This window comes from Oratosquilla oratoria, chromosome 3, assembly GCF_046742065.1.
Source record: "Oratosquilla oratoria isolate Oo_2021 chromosome 3, ASM4674206v1, whole genome shotgun sequence".
NCBI classification, from domain to species: domain Eukaryota; kingdom Metazoa; phylum Arthropoda; class Malacostraca; order Stomatopoda; family Squillidae; genus Oratosquilla; species Oratosquilla oratoria.
The window spans coordinates 51,519,465-51,538,733 of record NC_134779.1 but is presented as its reverse complement, the minus strand read 5'-3'; the positions used below and the strand labels follow the sequence as shown (position 1 = coordinate 51,538,733).

The following is a 19,269-nucleotide window of genomic DNA, read 5'->3' as shown; positions in this document are numbered from 1 at the left end:
ACGGTATGCCTTAGTTTGATTCTCATATTTACCCCCAATCTAACTGGTTAAGAGGCGATTATGTAAGTATGAATAACATACTACGAATTGGAGCTTCGAATGTGCCACTTTCAGTGTTGACCAAATCAATAATTACTTAACCACTATACAACTACGCACAACTTCTACTTCATAAAAAGGCTAAATGTACTCCTTGGCATAAACTTGTTCTTCGTGGAACACGTAATTTGTCATCGTTTGAATACATAAAAATAATTAAAGACGATGAGACGCAATTTTGGACGAACCTTACAGCAGTTCAACTCATTTCATGTTCTCCATCCAGAACTCAGAACTCAGAAAATTAATCATAGCCCTTTCAGAGTATGAAGGAAAATTTATCCACCAATGATAACTTAAACCAATTTTTTTTTCCATTTGCAGAGGTGAGGAACCTATACCAGAAGGCGCGTATCTGCGGCCGAAGCCGTCACCCACACTTGGACTGCTTGGGACAAGTAACGGTCACTGCTTGGAATCGGAGAACAGTTTGGGATTTGAACCCCAACTATGCGAATGCGAAACATTCTGATTAGCCTACCAGTATCCATTCATATGAGACACAAAAAATAGTGGAGACTCCTTTAGATAATTACCAATTTCATTTATCCCTACACTATGGCCAATTCATTTGTAGATGCATTTTTTTTTCTGAACCATTAATGCGTGTCCCCACAAAAGGTGGAATGGCTACAAAAGGAATGTGCTTCAACCTTTGCTATTCCTTTCGCATGATCTACGAATTCAAGAAAGGTTCCCAGAGTCCTGGAATGTATTACAATTCCATTTAACAAAAAGGGATCTTGCACTGACCGTTTGAATTACAGACCTATAATTCTTATCCTTCCTTACAAAACTATGGAATGAATAACAGTCTTTACATCATTTTCTTTGAAATAATCCCATTTAAAAAAAAATAATTTGGTCTTCACCTACGATCACCGTACGTCACTGGTTTGACAGGTGATGTGGTTAAACTGGTCATATTTCACTTTATCAAAGCATGCGATTAAGTTCATCAATGACTGATTCCCAAATGAATAAATATTGGAGTATCTGGAAATATTTTCATTTGGATCAAAATTTCCTAAGCATACGATACACGATTCTCAATAAAGAGAACTGATATTATATTGAGACCTACTCTCAGCAGTGTATATCATGGGTAAAAGTTTAGTCCTCTCCTATTCTTAATACTTATAAAACTGACATCATACCACCTGTAACTATCCTATCTCTCACCTTTACTACATCTAGACGCCTCGTCCGTGCAATTCCCCAAGGAAGTGTAGATTATTGCTATTTCTGACAAATGATATCCACGCTTGCCAACCAGATTACCACAATATGCACGCAGCAAGTCCATATCAATGCTTTCCTTGCTGTACAGTATACTCCGCAGCCCAGCGAATCCGTTATGAAGCCAACGTCGCCTCAAGCGCACACCGCCTTCAAAAGTCGTTAACCGCTCATTAATTTTTTTTCATAACTTCGTAAGCACAGCAATCCTAAAATCCTCTTCGACTTTAAAACATCCAGTAACCAACAATTATTTATCCGGCCATAAACTCCTCTCTCATTGCGCCACCTGTTAACTGCCCGTTAAATGTTAACTGCTCATTATAAAATTACGAGTTTACGACTACACTTCCGCCCAAAACAATCCCAAGTGTGGTTTCTCATGCTGCACCATCATCCTCCGCCTAACCTCAAAAAATTTACATTCTATTCGAATATCAATGTTATCTTAAATATAAACCTTCAAAATACAACTTTAATTATTCGTTGATTCGTCACTTCCCATCTGCAATATCACCAATTCACACATCAACATAAATCCATCATCACTGAACAAAGCCTGTGGCTTCAATTTCAATATATCCAATTCCATATGCATTACCGTCAATCCATTCAACGTCAATATTTCACTGATCTCAATTCTGACCATAACCTTGTCATTCCCATCTCTCTTCAGTGGCCTCCCACGTTGACAACTGTTTTTTGTTCATTGCCCTCGTTCCGCAGACTTAGTAAACTTATCTTTGATGTCAAGAAACATCGTCTTGATCATGACATCGTTGAACTTGTCCATCATCTGATTTCACTGCCACGAGCAATTCCATCAACTTCCCTCGCGCCTGTTACCACATTTGTTACCGCAAGTATAATCTTTTTTTTTTTTTTTTTGCAACTGTGTCCTAGAATCCATGGTCCTTTCCTATGGCTGATTGGTTCATGTAAGTTTAGTTTGTTGAACTTTCTCATTACTCAACATAAAGATGAAAAACGTCCTCACTCGGGTAATTTGACTTTCTTCTTTGCATTTCTACTGAACATTAAGTAGATACATAATATATCAAAAGACCCTTTCTTCCTCATGTGAAGGGTGGCCTAACGAAGTAAACATAAATATACAAATATACCTGCAAAGCTATCATTAATACATTTGCTGAAGGCCTTTCTCAATGCAGCCGACATGACGTCACAAGGAATGAACACATGAATAAACATTTGTAAACGCACAACAGCTATTATTAACCCCCTTAAATAATTCTCACTCTTTCACAGGTAATAAGGTCAAACAATATATAATTCAAATCATTTCTCTTGTCTTCAGTCTTACCTGGATTTTCCCCGAAAGTCTGGCCCTACATGATATGCAGGGGGAGACTAGAAATCTCGATACCACCAATTCGGTATTCAAATAAACTGTAATTCCAAACTGATGTTTGTTTCCTTTGCACAAGACACAAAGCTCAAGTGCGTTTCATTTCAAAACTATTTATAATCCTGATTTCCACCACTTGTGATATATATTTAACCTTTTCTGCATCTTCGATGTCAATGCCATGAAATCATAATTTCATGTTCACAATTCTTAACATATTTATACAAAAGAACAAATCAAATTACCAGTTGTTGACATTTATTCTGAACAGGTTTAATTGAAAAACGATACACAGTATATATAAAATTAACCACCTACAGAACACAAACGTAGCTTTTATGCCAAATTTGCCTAAATAACTATAGTACTGAATCCACAACGCCTCTGACCTGATATATTTTCAGCATCAAGTGTTAGATATGAAAGTGATTTCAGGTAAATTTATTTGATGCATCTGCTGTTATTGTTGCTAATGCTGCACTGATGGCCGTGTCGGTGGAGGTGGTAGTGGCGGTGGAGGTGGTGGTACCAGCGTCGACGGCAACGGACCTAGTGTTGGACGAGAAGGCGGCAGCGGTGCAATGATTTTGATGTTGCTATCCATGAACGTCATCAATACAAATTACCCCCTCCCCTTCCTGATCACTGTGATGCCCAGCGATGCCATCGCGCACCTGTCGCCACCTAACCACTTTAGTTTGATTAATGTTTGCAAGACGACAGATGGATATCCATTATCTCTTTCTCAAGGCAAGACTGGGTTCTGCTGTGGTGGTAGTTCTGGCTACTAAGGTGATGATTGTGATGATTGAGGTCATATTTTTTCAACTACTGCCGGTAATGTACGTGCTGAGGATCTGACATAACACACGCACAATGTTCGACGGTGCAGTGGTAGCGTTCGCAACCGCTACTCCAGCGTTCCGAGTTCGATTCCCGCCCAGGGCTGAAATTGTTTCAGTATCACTGTGTTACGAGCCGGCACTCCAACTCTCGTGGGCGGGGAGATGTATGTGTAAGGTCATATGTGAACTCTGAGCTCTCATCCAGAAAGGTAATAGCTGTCGATCACGAGTCCAACACGTGATCCAAGACAATGATGAGTCATACACACACACATAAGGATAGACAATACTTTATTCCTCATTTCCGTCAGTGAAAAAAATTCATGTTATTTTGGTGTACAGCTCAAGAAAATAATTCTTAAGATGCACAAAATACACACAATAAATCCCAAGACACAATAATCCACAATGAAACACAGATAAAATTAAAAATAGAATGCAACACATTATAAGTGGGGCATAAATAGTTTAATAATCTTTGTTAAAAATGACTTTTTGAATCTTGACATACATATCACAGTAAGTGATAACTTCTTCCCTGATCTCAGAAATATATATACACACACATATATGAAAGGGAGCCACACAGACCAATAAATCCTGGTGTCTGAAGGAAAAGAGCCATCCAGCAAATGGCACAGATTGAGTATTATATATATATATTGTTACGAAGGTAAGACAGATGAGTGGTAAAGGTGGTAAAGAAACGCGGGTTAGAGCGAGAACACTATATTCCTGACGTTTCAACTCTGAAGAAGACTTGTAGTCGAAACGTCAGGAATATAGTGTACTCGCTCTAACCCGCGTTTCTCTACCACCTTTACCATATATATATATATATATATATATATATATATATATATATATATAATATATATTATATTATATATGGTCCCCAGTGTACAGATATTCATCTTTTCAACTACATTAACTTTCACTTTAATTCCATGCCATCACGATCGAGACTTACAAGGAGCTCAATAGATGCATATATGGAAACTGATACCACAATGGGCTAAGTCACTGTTCACTTGTTACATCTGAGCTGGGTTCGTGCCCTTAGCTCAACACAGTGCCGGTACTAAACAGAAATGATGGAAGGGTTAAGTTCTCTGTATACAGAAAACACAAACAGACAACTTTGTCCACTTCTCTGCACATAATGAATGAGTTAAGACCAGTGTCCTTGTAAGGTCGTTTCTTAGAGCATACCGAATCTGTAGTGAAGATCATTTGAAAGAGAAACTGTATTTACCTAGTTGTGTTTCACGGGAAGAGAGCTATGTTCATAGTGACCCATCTTTATATCTTTCAGCATCAAGTTTGTTCTTAAATTCTTGCATAGTTTTTGCAGTCACAGTTTCCTCATCCAATTCATTCCAGATATCCACCACTCTGTGTAGGAAACTATTGTTTTTCAGATCTCTTCTATAACTATCTTTTTTAAGTTTCTTTTCATGTCCTTTTTTTTTTCTTTTTATCCCACTTTAATAAATCATTTCTATCGAGGACTTCCATCCCTTTCATAATTCTGTAGATGGTCAGTAGATCTCCTCATTCTCTTCTTTGTTCCGAGGTTGGTAGTTCAAGTTTGGAAAATCTTTGTTTATATGTCAGTTTGGAGTGTTGGGGCCATCTTTGTCATTGCTCTTTGGACTCTTTCTAATTTCCTTATATTCTTTTTAGTAATGGGTGTCCATAGTGTTGCAGCATACTCCAATCTTGGTCTTATCAAAGTAACTAATATTTTCTTTACCATTTCTTCATCCAAGTAGTCAAAGATTGATCTTAGTCAATTGAAGATTTTTCCAACTATTCTGTTGATATGTATGTCTGGTGCCATGTTATTGCTGATAGTTACTCCTAGGTCCCTATCCGAGTTAATTTTTTTAACTTCCTTTGTACCAATTTATATTGTCCTGATATTTTATTTTTACTTTTTTTTTTCAAATTCCATTATACAGCGAGACCTCTCATTAATGGATGTTAATTAGCTGTGTTTGCGCTGTTTTCATTGTGTTTTCGCTGTGTTTTTGGTGCTGTTTGGTGTGTGCAATCACTATGCCACCCAAAAACCACTCCAAAACACCGAAAACACAGCAAAAACACCGCAAACACAGCTAATTAACATCTGTTTATGAGAGGTCTCACTGTACTATATTTCTTGATGTTGAAGTTCACTTCACACTTTTGACTCCATTCCCAGACTTTATCCAGATCATTTTTGTAGTAATTTACAATCTTCCTCTGTACTTACTCTCTTTAGTAGTTTTATATCATCAGCAAAGAAGCTCATATAACATTCCACACCTTCATCCATGTCATTTATATATATGGCAAACATTATCGGAGCCAATACAGAACCTTGTGGGACTCATCATTTCTTCCCAGGTTGAGTTCTTGTCTCTAAGTACCACCATCATTTTTCTCCTGTTCAAGAAATTTTCCATCCATTCCAATAACTTTCCTTGTACTCCACCTATTATTTCCATTTTTCTTAGTAGCTTTTTGTGTGGTACTTTATCGAATGCTTTTTGTAGATCAAGAAGGCACAATATGTCCATCCATCCCTTTCTTGTATTATTTCTATTAGCATTGAGTAAAAGCAAATCAAGTTTGTGGTACATGATCTTCCGCATCTAAATTATTTTGGATTTAGTATATCATTGTCTTCCAATTATTTAATCCATTTACTTTTGATAACTTTTTCACATATTTTTGCTATTGTGCTTGTAAGAGAGACTGCTCTATTGTTAGTTGGATTTTCCTTGTCCCCTCAGTATATTGGTACAATATTTGCATTTTTCCAATCTTGTGGTACTTTTCCTTGAGTGAGAAATCAATTCTCTTGTGTATTTTGTCCATAAGTTCATCTATACATTCTTGTAATATCCGATTTGCAATTCCATCTGGCCAGTGTGATTTTCTGACATCAAGGTTTTTTTATTTAGTCCCTTATTTCCTTCTCTGTCACCGTTATTTCTTTCATTGGGGGCATCTTTCTCTCTGTCCTTCCTCCCAATTTTGCATACTTTCATTGGTGAATACAGATTTGAAATGTTTGTTCATAATTTCAGCCATTTGTACATCTATATATTCATTATTCCCTTGATGCAGTTTCACTATTTCATGTTTATCTTTTAGTTTGTCATTCACATACCTGTAGAATAGTTTAGGTTGGTCCTTGCATTTTTCTATTGTGTCCTTTTCATAGTTTCTCTTTTTCCCTGCATATTTTCACATATTCATTTCTTAGTTTAATGTATATTTGCCATTTGCTCTTTTTTTCATCTTTTTCAGGCTTTGTCTCTTCTATCTTTAGCCTCATTACATTTTTTGTTGTACCAGCACTTTATGTACACCTGTTCTTGTTCCTTCTTTGGTACATATCTGTCTGTTCCCTCATTATAATTTTCATTTAATATGTTCTATTTTGTTGTAATTAAGTTACTTCAAACTGAGAACGTTAAAGAACTTACCTGGTTGAGTTCTCTAACAATCGTCGGAAATGAAAGTTTATTCTTGAGGCTTCGATCTAACAGTAGAATTCCCTTGCCAAGGTTTATTTGTCCTTCTGGTACCAGAGTTGAAGCTTCTCTGACGTTCAGTTAACTAAACGTAGTCTCGTTCGGCTGGAATTCTTACAAGCTCATAAAACAGCTTCGAAGCCACGGGACAACTAATACTTTAAGTTCTCAAAGTTCCCAATTTGTTAATCAAAATTACAACATAGGCTTAAAAAATAATAAAGAGGGAGGGGAGTTTAATAATATATTAATTAGATACAAAGTTACAGGAAAGGTTCCCGTTTCGAAAATCAAACAAGCTTTCGGGAAATTGCCGAAGCTCAAGTAAACAATGCAATTCCCATAACAACAATTACCACAATTTCTCTTCTATCTTTGTTTCTTCATTTAAGATGTTTTCCAAGTTTGCATTTTGAATGAATTTTCTGACTTTCTCAAAATATGTCTTCCTTTTCTATGTTTCTCATTTCTTCTCTAATCAATCTGTTCTTTTAGTTTGAATTCTATTAGTATGTGGTCACTCTTCCCAATTGGTGTCTTGTGTTTCATTTTATCAACGATTTCAAGCTCTGATGTAAATATTAAATCTAGTCTCAATGGTTTTTCATTATTTCTATACCTGGCATTTTCCTTTAACCATTGAGTCAATGTGTATTCAATGGTCATATCCAGTAGAATATTTCCCCAAAGATTTTCTCCACCTTTCATTGTCATTTCTTCTGAACATATTTCTTTTGAATTAAAGTTACCCGTAATTACTACCGGAATGTTTCCTATCAGTAATTAAATCAAAGCATTCTTTGTGTCTTCCAACATTTTGGAATGATCACTATCTATCAAAGACTGTGTTTTTGGGGACACATATATTACTACAAATTTTCTACTTTTCATATATGTTTTCAACTTTAATCATAATCAATTCCACATTATTTTTTTCCTTCTGTTCTTTGTCACATTTAAACCTTAGTCAAAAGCATGACTACTCCACCCTGTTTCTTCTTTCTATTTTTTGCCCAATGGTTGTATAGACCTTGTCCCACAGTATTTGATGGTAATGGACCTTTTAATTTTGTCTCCACAATTCACATTATGTCTGCTTTCTCTACTAGTCATTTAATTCATTTAGTCCTGAAATCATGCTATGTTAGTATATGTTATTTCTAATTTTTTTCTTTTCTTCTCTTTTTTTTTTTTATATTACATTTCCTTTTTTTATGTACTATTTTCTCAGCCTCACGTCCAGTACTTTCCAAAAATACTCATTCTTTTCAGTCTCTGTTCTTCTCTCATTTCTTTTCAATTTGCTTCATGTCTAAGTGTCTCTTATCCAGTTTTCCTTTTCTTTAATTACTTTAGTTACTGTTGTCCCGAAATCCCTGGACAGTGATCCCCTGGACAGTGGAAGGAGGTGGTGGTGGTCGTGGGGGCATGAGAATTCCCCTACCTTGGGGAAATTGCAAAGGGAGATAGCTGTAGTGGGAGCCAAGATCCAGGAGATTTGAGTCACTGACAGGGACCATGCGCACTCCCTTCTCGGCACGTGTGTATTTCTCAAAAGGGAGGGGAGAGGGCAACTTCATGAAGTAAATCAATCCTAGGCTAATCAAACAGAACATACTACAGTGAGTTTTAATGATCAAGATTATTTCTACAATCATATATTATTGACATGTAACTTGAATCTTTAAAAGTTCCACCTATGAGATGGTCAATTTTCACTTCTGTATTCTACCTGGCTAACCCTGCGCGCTTAATACCTCGATGCCTCATGTATCTCTCCGTGGCTTCTTCTCGTTGTGGGGATGTCTTCAAATTGGTGCGGGTCCCTCCTTCCGGCAGGATGCAGCTGCTATCGCGAGATGCTTTCGATGCTGAGTGCGGTGGGAAAACTGGCTGTCCTCATTGTTGACCCACGTGGAGGGATCCGTTCCGAAGTCTTCCTTTCCAGATTTCTCTAAAAATTGGTTCTTACGTCCCGAAAGGAGGTTCAACATGCACACTGATTAAGTTTTATAGTCACTGAAGGTGAAACTTATTGCCGCACCAATCAAACATGTTCCTGGTCGAGGTGCCACTGGTCGAGATGACACTGGTCTCAATTCAATAGTTCTCCGGGGGATTTTGTACATGAATCACTCGTGTAGGGCCTAACGGTGATTAAACAGGTCGTATCGAGATGTAAAATCCTCGATAGCCACCCTGTGGGAGGGTGGGACACGTTTGATCTTCCGAAAGCACGTGAGGCCCACCTCACTTTGTGTGAACCCGGGAGGTTAACTGCTGGTGCCAGCGGACGTCGGGTCAACTACCTGCCCATACACTGTTGCCGATGCTCCTAATTTTAAATCACTAATTACTTTAGTTACTGTTGTCCCAAAATCCCTGGACAGTGAAATGATGAGGTGGTTGTGGGGAAGTGAGAATTTTGCTACCTTGGGGAATTGGCGAAGGGAGATAGCTGCAGCGGGAGCCAAGATCCAGGAGATTTGAATCACTGACTGGGACCACGTACGCTCCCTTCTTGGCACGCATGTATTTCTCAAATGGGAGGGGGGAGGGCAACTTCATGAAGTAAATCACAATCCTAGGCTAATCAAACAGATCATACTACAATGAGTTTTAATCATCAAGATTATTTCTACAAACAAACATTATTGACATGCAACTTGAATCTTTAGAAGTTCCACCGAAGAGATGGTCAATTTTCACTTATGTATTCTACCTGGCTAGCCCTGCACGCTGAAAGTCCTTCCTAGTACATAACCAAATACCTCGATGCCTCATGTATCTCTCCGTGGCTTCTTCTCGTTGTGGAGATGTCTTCAAATCGGTGCGGGTCCCTCCTTCCGACAGGATCCGGCTGCTATCGCAAGATGCTCTCGATGCTGATAGTGGCAGGAAATCTGGCTGTCCTCGTTGTTGACCCACGTGGAGGGATCCATTCCGAAGACTTCCTTTCCAGATTTCTCTAAAATTCAGTTCTTACGTCCCGAAAGGAGGTTCGACATGCACACTGATTAAGTTTTACAGTCATTGAAGGTGAAACTCATTGCCGCACTGATTAAACATGTTCCTGGTTGAGGTGGCACTGGTCGAGATGACACTGGACTTCAATAGTTCTCCGGGGGATTTTGTACATTCGTGTAGGGCCTGATGGTGATTAAACAGGTTGTATTGAGGTGTAAAATCCTTGATAGCCATCCTGGTTTCCCTTTCCACATCTAAACCTCTACCTAATAATCCTCTTTCTTTTGGAAATCCTGATAGTTGATTTCAGGGTATCAATCATGCATGATTTTTTTGGTATCACCCCCAGCGATGACACTACTCTGCTCATGTCCAAACCTCTCTTTGTTGGTTCACTTTTTGTTCTTTTTCTTTCTCCATTTTGTGTATTTAATACACTATTTACTTGAAACTTATTTTACCATTATGGTCACTTGATAAACACAACTGCTTCTCTTTTGTAAATTACAACTAGGAGTTTCCTTTTGTTGTTATATTTGTATATTACAAATGCTTTCATAGATTTTCAAATACTCAGGCTTCTACAAAATAAAAAGAAAAACTAAAGAAATTCACCATAATGCCGATAGTTTCTGAAAAGGATGAAACTCGTTTCATTTCTGTTCCAAACTCCAAAGGCTCCACAGCTCTTGACAAGTATTATAACAAAGGTGATTTAAAAATAGCAAAGGCTTCTCACACAAAGACAGGTCAAATTATATATGTATGAAAAAAAATCAACAAAACATATTATGTCATGAAAATTACTACAACAGTATCTACCATAGTCCATGAAGCACAAGATGGTTGAAGCTGCCTATATAAGCAACTCCCAAGAACACAAGTGACAGAGAAGGCTTTATGCTTGGCAAAAATAACAAGCATTTTATTCATTGATGAAAAAGGATAGGACAGTTATCCACCCAGGCACTTCATGCCCTGCCCTTCGGGTCGATTTTAATGAAATTTGTATTTGTATATAAAATAATTAGGACATTAAAAGCATGTAATTTTTATAACGAGTTTTATTTGGCAGGTATACAACTTTTTAATTGTTTTGCTAGGCTCTTTTGAGTGGAACAGGCATCAGATTCTTCACCGAGATCCTGTTAATACCCTTACGGAAGTGTCCCCCAAACTGCCACCACTAAGGTAATTTCAAAGTCATTCTTCATTCTGTTGTAAACAGATGTGGCCCTTGGCCTGCTTCGCAGCCTAGGCTCAACCCTTTTGCGACTTGATATGTATGAATAGAAATGAGGTCTTTATACAAAAATTCTAGTTTACTTTGTCATAGAATCCACATATACGTTTTGTTTCTTAGTAGACGGTTTGCCTTATTCAGATTCTACCTCGGAGTATTTTTCTGCATGGCACCTACGTTTGGGCAACCTATGTTTTTCGTCGCTGTCTTCATCGCTCATCCTCTTGATCATGGTGAAGATCTGATCCAACTTCTTGTTGTTCTTCTTCAACTTCTTGTGTAGTTCCTTATTATCCTCCCTTAGATCCCATTAATACCTTTATGGAAGTGTCCCCCGAAACACCGCCACCACTGAAGTCATTTCCAAGTCATTCTTCATTTCATTGTAAACAGATGCAGCGCTTGGCCTGCTTTGCGGCCTGGGCTCCGCCCCTTTGTGACTTAAAATGTATAGTAAACATTTTTTATACAAAAATTCTGGTTTATTTGAGGCCCTGCATGGAGAAGTGTCCCATGCGACACAATGGCCGGTTTTGAGTTACGCACATATAACACTATTTTGCACCGGCCGAGCGAGCGTGAGGTTCATATTGCAGGTCATGTTTTGTCCTTTCCGACATGCTCGGATTGAAGTAGAAGGGCCAAAATAGTGTTATATGAGTGTAACTCAAAACCGACCATTATGTCGCATGGGACACTTCTCCATGCGGGGCCTCATTTGGTCATAGAATCCACAGACACATTTTGTATCTTGGTAGAAGATGGTTTGCCTTTGTCAGATTCTACCTCAAGAGTATTCTTCTGCATAGAACCAACGTTTGGGCAACCTATGTTCTTCTTCACTGTCTTCATCGCTCATTCTCTTAATCTTGGTGAAGAGCTGATCCAACTTCTCATTATTCTTCAACTTTTTGTGTAGTTCCTTATTTTCCTCCTTTAGATGCCGTTAATATCATAATGGAGGTGTCCCTCCAAACACCAATAAGGTAATTTCAATGTCATTCTTCATTCCGTTGTAAACAGATGTGGTGCTTGGCCTGCTTCGCAGCCTGGGATCCCCTTTGTGACTTAAAATGTATGAAAATAAAAGAGGTCTTTATACAAAAATTCTGGTTTATTTGGTCATAGAATCCACAGATACATTTTGTTTCTTAGTAGATGGTTCACCTTCGACAGATTCTACCTCAGAGTATTTTTCTGCATGGAACCTACATTTGGGTGACCTATGTTCTTCGTCGCTGTCTTCATCGCTCATCCTCTTGATCACGGTGAAGATCTGATTCAACTTCTCATTGTTCTTCTTCAACTTCTCGTGTAGTTCTTTATCTTCCTTCCTTAGATCCCGTTGATACCCTTATGGAGGTGTCCCCCAAACACCGACACCACTGAGGTCATTTCCAAGTCATTCTTCATTCTGTTGTCAACAGATGTGACGCTTGGCCTGCCTTGCGGCCTGGGCTCTGCCCCTTTGTGACTTAAAATGTATGAAAATAAAAGAGGTTTTTATACAAAAATCCTGGTTTATTTGGTTAAAGAATCTACAGATATGTTTTGTTTCTTAGTAGATGGTTCACCTTCATCAGATTCTACCTTAGAGTATTTTTCTGCATGGAACCTATGTTTGGGCAACCTACGTTCTTTGTCACTGTCTTCATCACTCAACCTCTTGATCATGGTGAAGATCTGATCCAACTTCCCATTCTTCTTCTTCAACTTCTCGTGTAGTTCCTTATTCTCCTCCCTCAGATTCCGTTAATACCTTTATGGAAGTGTCACCCAAACACCGCCACCACTAAGGTAGCATATACTTCAACGCTAAATGGCATACTTAGGAGGACATGGATTCTTATAGTTTAACCTTCTGGCCACTTATCCATGTTTATTTCACCTATTTCTTATCAAACCTAAAATTATACCTTTGGTAGAGCACACACTCAACCAAGGTCTCACTTTACATATTTCACGTTTTACCAGAATAGATTCTTTCAATCACATGCTCTAAGCACCATGTATTTGTTTTTTTTATGTTCTTCAACTTCTTGTGTAGTTCTTTATTTTCCTCCCTTAGGTTACAGAAGTGTCCACCCAAACACCGACACCACTGAGGTCATTTCCAAGTCATTCTTCATTACATTGTAAACAGATATGAAAATAAAAGAGGTTTTAATACAAAAATTCTGGTTTATTTGGTTAAAGAATCTACAGATATATTTTGTTTCTTAGTAGACGGTTTGCCTTCATGAGATTGTATCTCACAGTATTTCTTTGTCAGTGTCTTCATCACTCATCCTCTTGATCATGAAGATCTGATCTAACTTCCAATTCTTCTTCTTCAACTTCTCGTGTAGTTCCTTATTTTCCTCCCTCAGATCCCATTAATACTCTTATGGAAGTGTCCCCCCTAACACCGCCACCAATGAGGTAGCTTATAATTCAACGCATAATGGCATACTTAGGTCATTTCCAAGTCATTCTTCGTTCCGTTGTAAACAGATGCTTTGCTTGGCTTGCTACGCGGCCTGGGCTCTGCCCCTTTGTGACTTAAAATGTATGAAAACAAGAGGTTTTTATACAAAAAATTCTGGTTTATTTGGTCACAGAATCAACAGAGGCATTTTGTTTCTTAGTAGACAGTTAGCCTTTGTCTGATTCTACATCAGAATATTTTTCTGCAAAGAACCTACATTTGGGCAACCTATGTTCTTCATCGCTGTCTTCATCGCTCATCCTCTTGATCATGGTGAAGATCTGATCCAACTTCTTGTTGTTCTCCAACTTCTCATTGTTCTTCTCCAACTTCTCATGTAGTTTCTTAATTTCCTCCCTTAGTTTGTCCAAAATATCATCCTTAATGTCCTCCAATGAATCTCCAGTGGTTGACACGTAGTCATAGTCTGGCAGAGTCATCTTGACATCCTCTTCTTCTGTTAGTTTGAATACGTTTTCAGGAATAGTGATTGACACATCTTGCATCTGTGTTCTCCTATGACTTTCGGATGATGGGCTGTCACTTTGTTTTAGTCTCTTAAACCTCCAATAAAATTGCAAGCAATAGCCGTCTTATCGTCTTTGTTGTTAACATGTTTAACGTCTCTCTCCCCTCTTATTTCGGCTAACATTCTTGCATCTTCTTCACTCAAATCTGCTTCTTTTCTTTGTCTGATGACAATTACCACCCTATTCCTACTCTGGACATTACATTTGTGTTCTTGAATTAGTCTCTCACTTTTGGCTTTTTTCTCTAGTTTTGGCCTTTTTTGTTAGATTTTTCTTTTTCAGCCAAATGTCTCTTCTCCTCCCATGGAGCACGTTTCAAAGTCTTTTCTCTTCTGTGGTTTGCTCTTTTGTATTTGTCACAGCTCGTTTCTCTTTGATCTGTCCTTGGTTTGAGGTAGATGGAGCTTTTACCTTTCTAATAGCATGTTTGTTGCGAATAACAGTACTTTTTGATGTTTTGTAAAGTCTAAGAAATGCATCTGAAAGTTCCTGTGATCAGACTTTGCACCTTGTTTAGCGAAGTTCTTATATCCTAAGAAGTAATGCCGCATGAATGCCTCTGAATCCTCATCGGATATCATATCATCCACATACTCCAATCTGTCAAACATATTGTCACTGTATTCAAATTGTTTATCATTCTCTAGAGTTGATTTGAAGGCAATCACCTTCCTTTGTAACTCACGTATAGACGCTTTCACGTTAAAGATCTTGATGTCAGTGTACAACTCAGGGAATGTTTTACTGTGCTTGTCCCTTAGTCTAGCTCCCAAGACCTTATCATCTTGGAATGTCTTCTTCGTTATACCCTTGGTAGCTGTGAGCCACTTCCACAGGCCATCTATGCTTCTTTGCCATTTCGTCTCCTGGCATCATATCAATAGTCGAGAAGTGTCCCCCCAAACACTGCCACCACTGAGGTCATTTCCAAGTCTAACGTCTGGATTTCTATTGATTCTTCATCAACTGGTAGATCTTCACATCTGTATATAATTTTTTTTACTTTTAATACAATCCTAAATGATATAATTCACTTCATCTACATTAACGTTAGTCGGTGATATGATTGATTGCTTTTTGAAGTAAACGCTGTTCAACATGATACTTTCTAGATCATTGTACACCTTTTCGATCAACTGTTGCCTTGACGCAACTTGAACACCAAATTTCCTAAGTAAACACACCTTTCCACTTGACTCATTGAAACCCTTACATGGTCCATGAATCATGAATTTTGTTACTATATCGAACAGTTTCATTTCCTTGCATGGTATCGGTAGTCAAGAACTGGTATTGTACAGCCAATTACCGGTAACTCAGCAATACCTTGTAAATACCCTTACAGAAGTGTCCCCCCAAACACTGCCACCACTGAGGTTATTTCCAAGTCATTCTGAGTTTTATTTTTATGTGCTGTACCTTGCAACACTGCCTCTGACCCAGGGCAGTGGAGAAGGTGCAGGGATGACCTGTCATCCAGGAGGTGCTTAGATAAGAGGGAGGGTGGAGGGGAGTGGAGTGTATTTAGGGATGGAATGGGTGGGAATGATTTTATGCCTTTTTCTTTTTGGCTACCTCCCTTGTAAGGGGGAAAAAGCCTTGGTATATGTATCGGTATGTATTTATATTGATACCCTCATTAAATTTAATATTTTGACTAAGAACATTGACAACCCTGTTATGAAGGAGGTTCCTGGCTCGAGACTGATTCAAGTTATGCACATGATACATAACATGGCCGGCAAACACGTTAGTATCCATGTACAAAACTACCGATTACCCCTTCATACTATCACTCAAGACTTCATTATCTCATTTCTTAATAGAATATCTAGATTTCATAAATTCCCTAAATTATTCCTCTAATGGAAATCTGAACTGGAGGTTGGGAAATTTTTCTCATTCTCCTAAATCTAAGGTTCCCTAGTTTATGTTTACATCCGAATGCATTCTAATGACGTCACGGATAGGTGGAGCTTCAGTTTACCCGTTATGCTTAGTGATTTCGTTTATAGACTCTTCTAGAAAAATGCAATTAAATTAAAATAATATTCATTTTAAATTATTTCTGGTCTTACAATTTCACTATATGGATGAAGAAATGATGAAAAAAATCACTGAAACTCGAATCATCCCAGATTGGAATATGCATCAGTCGCACAGTCCCCACACTGAGTGAAGGATATAAGCAATATTAAAAGAATACAAAGGGCAGGAACCAAATTAGTCCTCAGCCTGGCAGATAACCATATAAGGAAAGACTAAAAGCACTGGGTCTGACAACTTTGAAAGACCAAATAGAAAGAGGCGATACAATTACAGTATTCAATTCACTAAAGGGGATAGATTGTATTGACAGAGGAGATCTCCTGATTAAAGATGGAAGGGCTTTAAGAGGTCATGGAAGCAAATTAAGAAAGACCATATGTCTAACACATGTGAAGAAATATAGTTTTCCATATTGATGCATAAATATCTGGAATAGCTTAGGAAGTGATGTTGTCAAAGCTCAAACAATACACGAGTTCAAATCTAAATGTGATAATTGGAAATCAAGGATATAGATTAAGTTGGAACTGTACATGAACTTGAGGTTAGGTAGGATAAATAATTAGAGAATAGGAGACTCAACCCAATAAGCATTGCTCCATTTCCTGTATACTACAATCAGGTAAATACACACTCACACAACTAAACATTTCCTTTCTCTTCCGCTCACCCTTAATGAACAAGACAATGGTACTCACTTGTGATACTGTGCTTGTAGAAAGTTGAACTCTTCCTTCATCCGATCACATGACTCGGAGATTGTGAATTTGAAGGGCTGTCCCGGTTGTGGCCCCTGCAAGGACGAAAAGAAAGGTTGTGAATGCAGGCTGCAGCCAGAATTTGGAAGTTGATAGTGTGCATGTTAGTTTGGGGGCCAGGTTCCCCCCCCCTCCCATGGGCTTAAAAATACTATATCTGCCAAACGGTCATGTAAGTGGTGTTACTGGGGAGGTGGACATTTTACCAGCCAATGCAGTTCAGACTTCTTAGCCAACAGAGGTGGCTCACAAGGCCTTTGGGTGTTGTGGCCAGTCCTGTTCTCAGGAACAGTTATGGGAATCACAGATCAGCATCTGGGGTGTGATAGTGCTGACACCATGGGTCATTAACTAACCTACAATTTTTGACCTGCCAGAAACAGCAGTCCTGTAGGTGCAGTCTGTGAAGCAATACATCTTCTTGTCATGGACCCTAACATGGGAACACAAAGGACTTGTACACTGTGACCCCAAGGTACCACCCAGAATGATCAGAGTTCTGCTTCTAGAGTTTTTTGTCAGAGGAACCACTTTGCCTGTTACACCACAAGTACAGGCTTTGTGATAAGTCCTCCTCTGGGGGATGCCAACATCAACTGTTGGTCTCTCATGCGCAGCTACATCAGGTGTGCATGCAGCATTTTGGTTTAATGGTCATGTTTCTGACTACTTGCAAGCATTGACCAAGAGGAATTGGAAAAGAGGGCCTCAGGTCTGGTCCCTGTGTGTTTTGTTTGTAGGAATACAAGGATCATACGAGGGAAAAAATTCAATATTACTCCTTATATATGTACCTACTGGTCCCACACATTTCTTTGTTCCTTATACCCAACACCTGGTAACCCCCAGTCCCATTCATTCCAGTCATCTTCACTGCATTGGTTGATATCCTATTTTCAAAAGAAGTTGACCAAATTTAAATAAATATCTTACACACTATGATAAAATACCACATACACTAATACTTTCTTACCCCTCCCATTTTTGTCACCTCTCTGTTACCCCCGTCAGAATTGGCATATTCATCATGGTAACCACTAATATAAGCACTTCTGCAACTGAAGTTTATTTAATTTTGATTCACATGACAGCAAAGAATAAATAAAATATGTCATGATTAACCCCACCTGTTGTACAATGATACTTGTAATTTCTTTCTGGCCAATGGCGGCAATGCCAGATGACCTCATTTAGTTGAGAAACCTTTTAGTCAGCAAAAGGGAATGAGGGTAATCAAAGTGAATGAGAACCAGAAAGTTATATCCACATAGGAGTTATAATTACATGCCTCCTTATTTACAAGTGAACTAGTCTAAATTTACTATATCAAACAATTAAAGCACTACAATACCACCAACATAAGCAACAAAATATAATGAAATTACACATCTAACAAAAGTAGCAATAGTGGCCAAAGCACAGCAACACTATATATAATAATGCCGGAGATATGTGTTACATTTAGTTGTGTTAAAGAGTGAAAATACTGTTTACCTGTTTGTAGAAGCGAGGTGGTAAGCGAAGTGTATATCTGTGTGTTTACCTAATTGTAGTATACAGAAAAAGAGCAAAGCGCGTTGCGTCCCATCTTTTATTCTCATTTTTTTTTGTCATACTTAGACTCAAATTTATGTATAATCCCAACGTGTGTGTGATTCACCGTGGTCTTGGATCACATGTTGGACTAGTGATCGACAGTTATCATCCTTCCAGATGAGAGCTCTGAGCTCATGTGACCAATCTATGGGTATTGCTATGATCTACACACACACCCAACTCCCCACCCACGAGTTGGAGTAACGGCTAGCAGCGCAGTGATACTGAAATTATTTTACCCCTGAGCGGGATTCAAACTCGGACCGCTGTAGTACGGTTGCGAACGCCACCACTGCACCGTGTATGTGTTGAGACTCGCCGGCATACCTTGCGCAAGCAACAAGTAAAGCAAGCTCGTATGTACACTTGAGCATGATCTCACTTGAAATGGTGTTACCGTTATATAGCAATGAATGTCTTTGTTATCTATATATATATTTGTAATGCGGGTTGGTTCCGTGAGCACACACTTGACCGGGTGTATGTTGTGGCCGTGTGTTACATCTTCAACCTTACACGCACCGAGGAACATTTTCGTTCTCAGCACTGAAGCCATACTACCAAGACTACCATGTTTTCT

The 19,269-nt window shown here is 38.5% G+C and overlaps 1 protein-coding gene across 9 annotated transcripts in view; it reads right to left on the bottom strand.

The window, feature by feature from the left end:
• Positions 1-19,269, bottom strand: part of LOC143022391 (TLE family member 5-like) — a 178,636-nt gene that overhangs the window by 145,051 nt on the left and 14,316 nt on the right. For all 9 annotated transcript variants that reach the window (XM_076180563.1, XM_076180615.1, XM_076180555.1 and 6 more), the window contains exon 3: positions 17,034-17,128. In XM_076180563.1, coding sequence (XP_076036678.1) covers positions 17,034-17,128 — 95 coding nt within the window. The remainder of the gene's footprint in view (positions 1-17,033; positions 17,129-19,269) is intronic.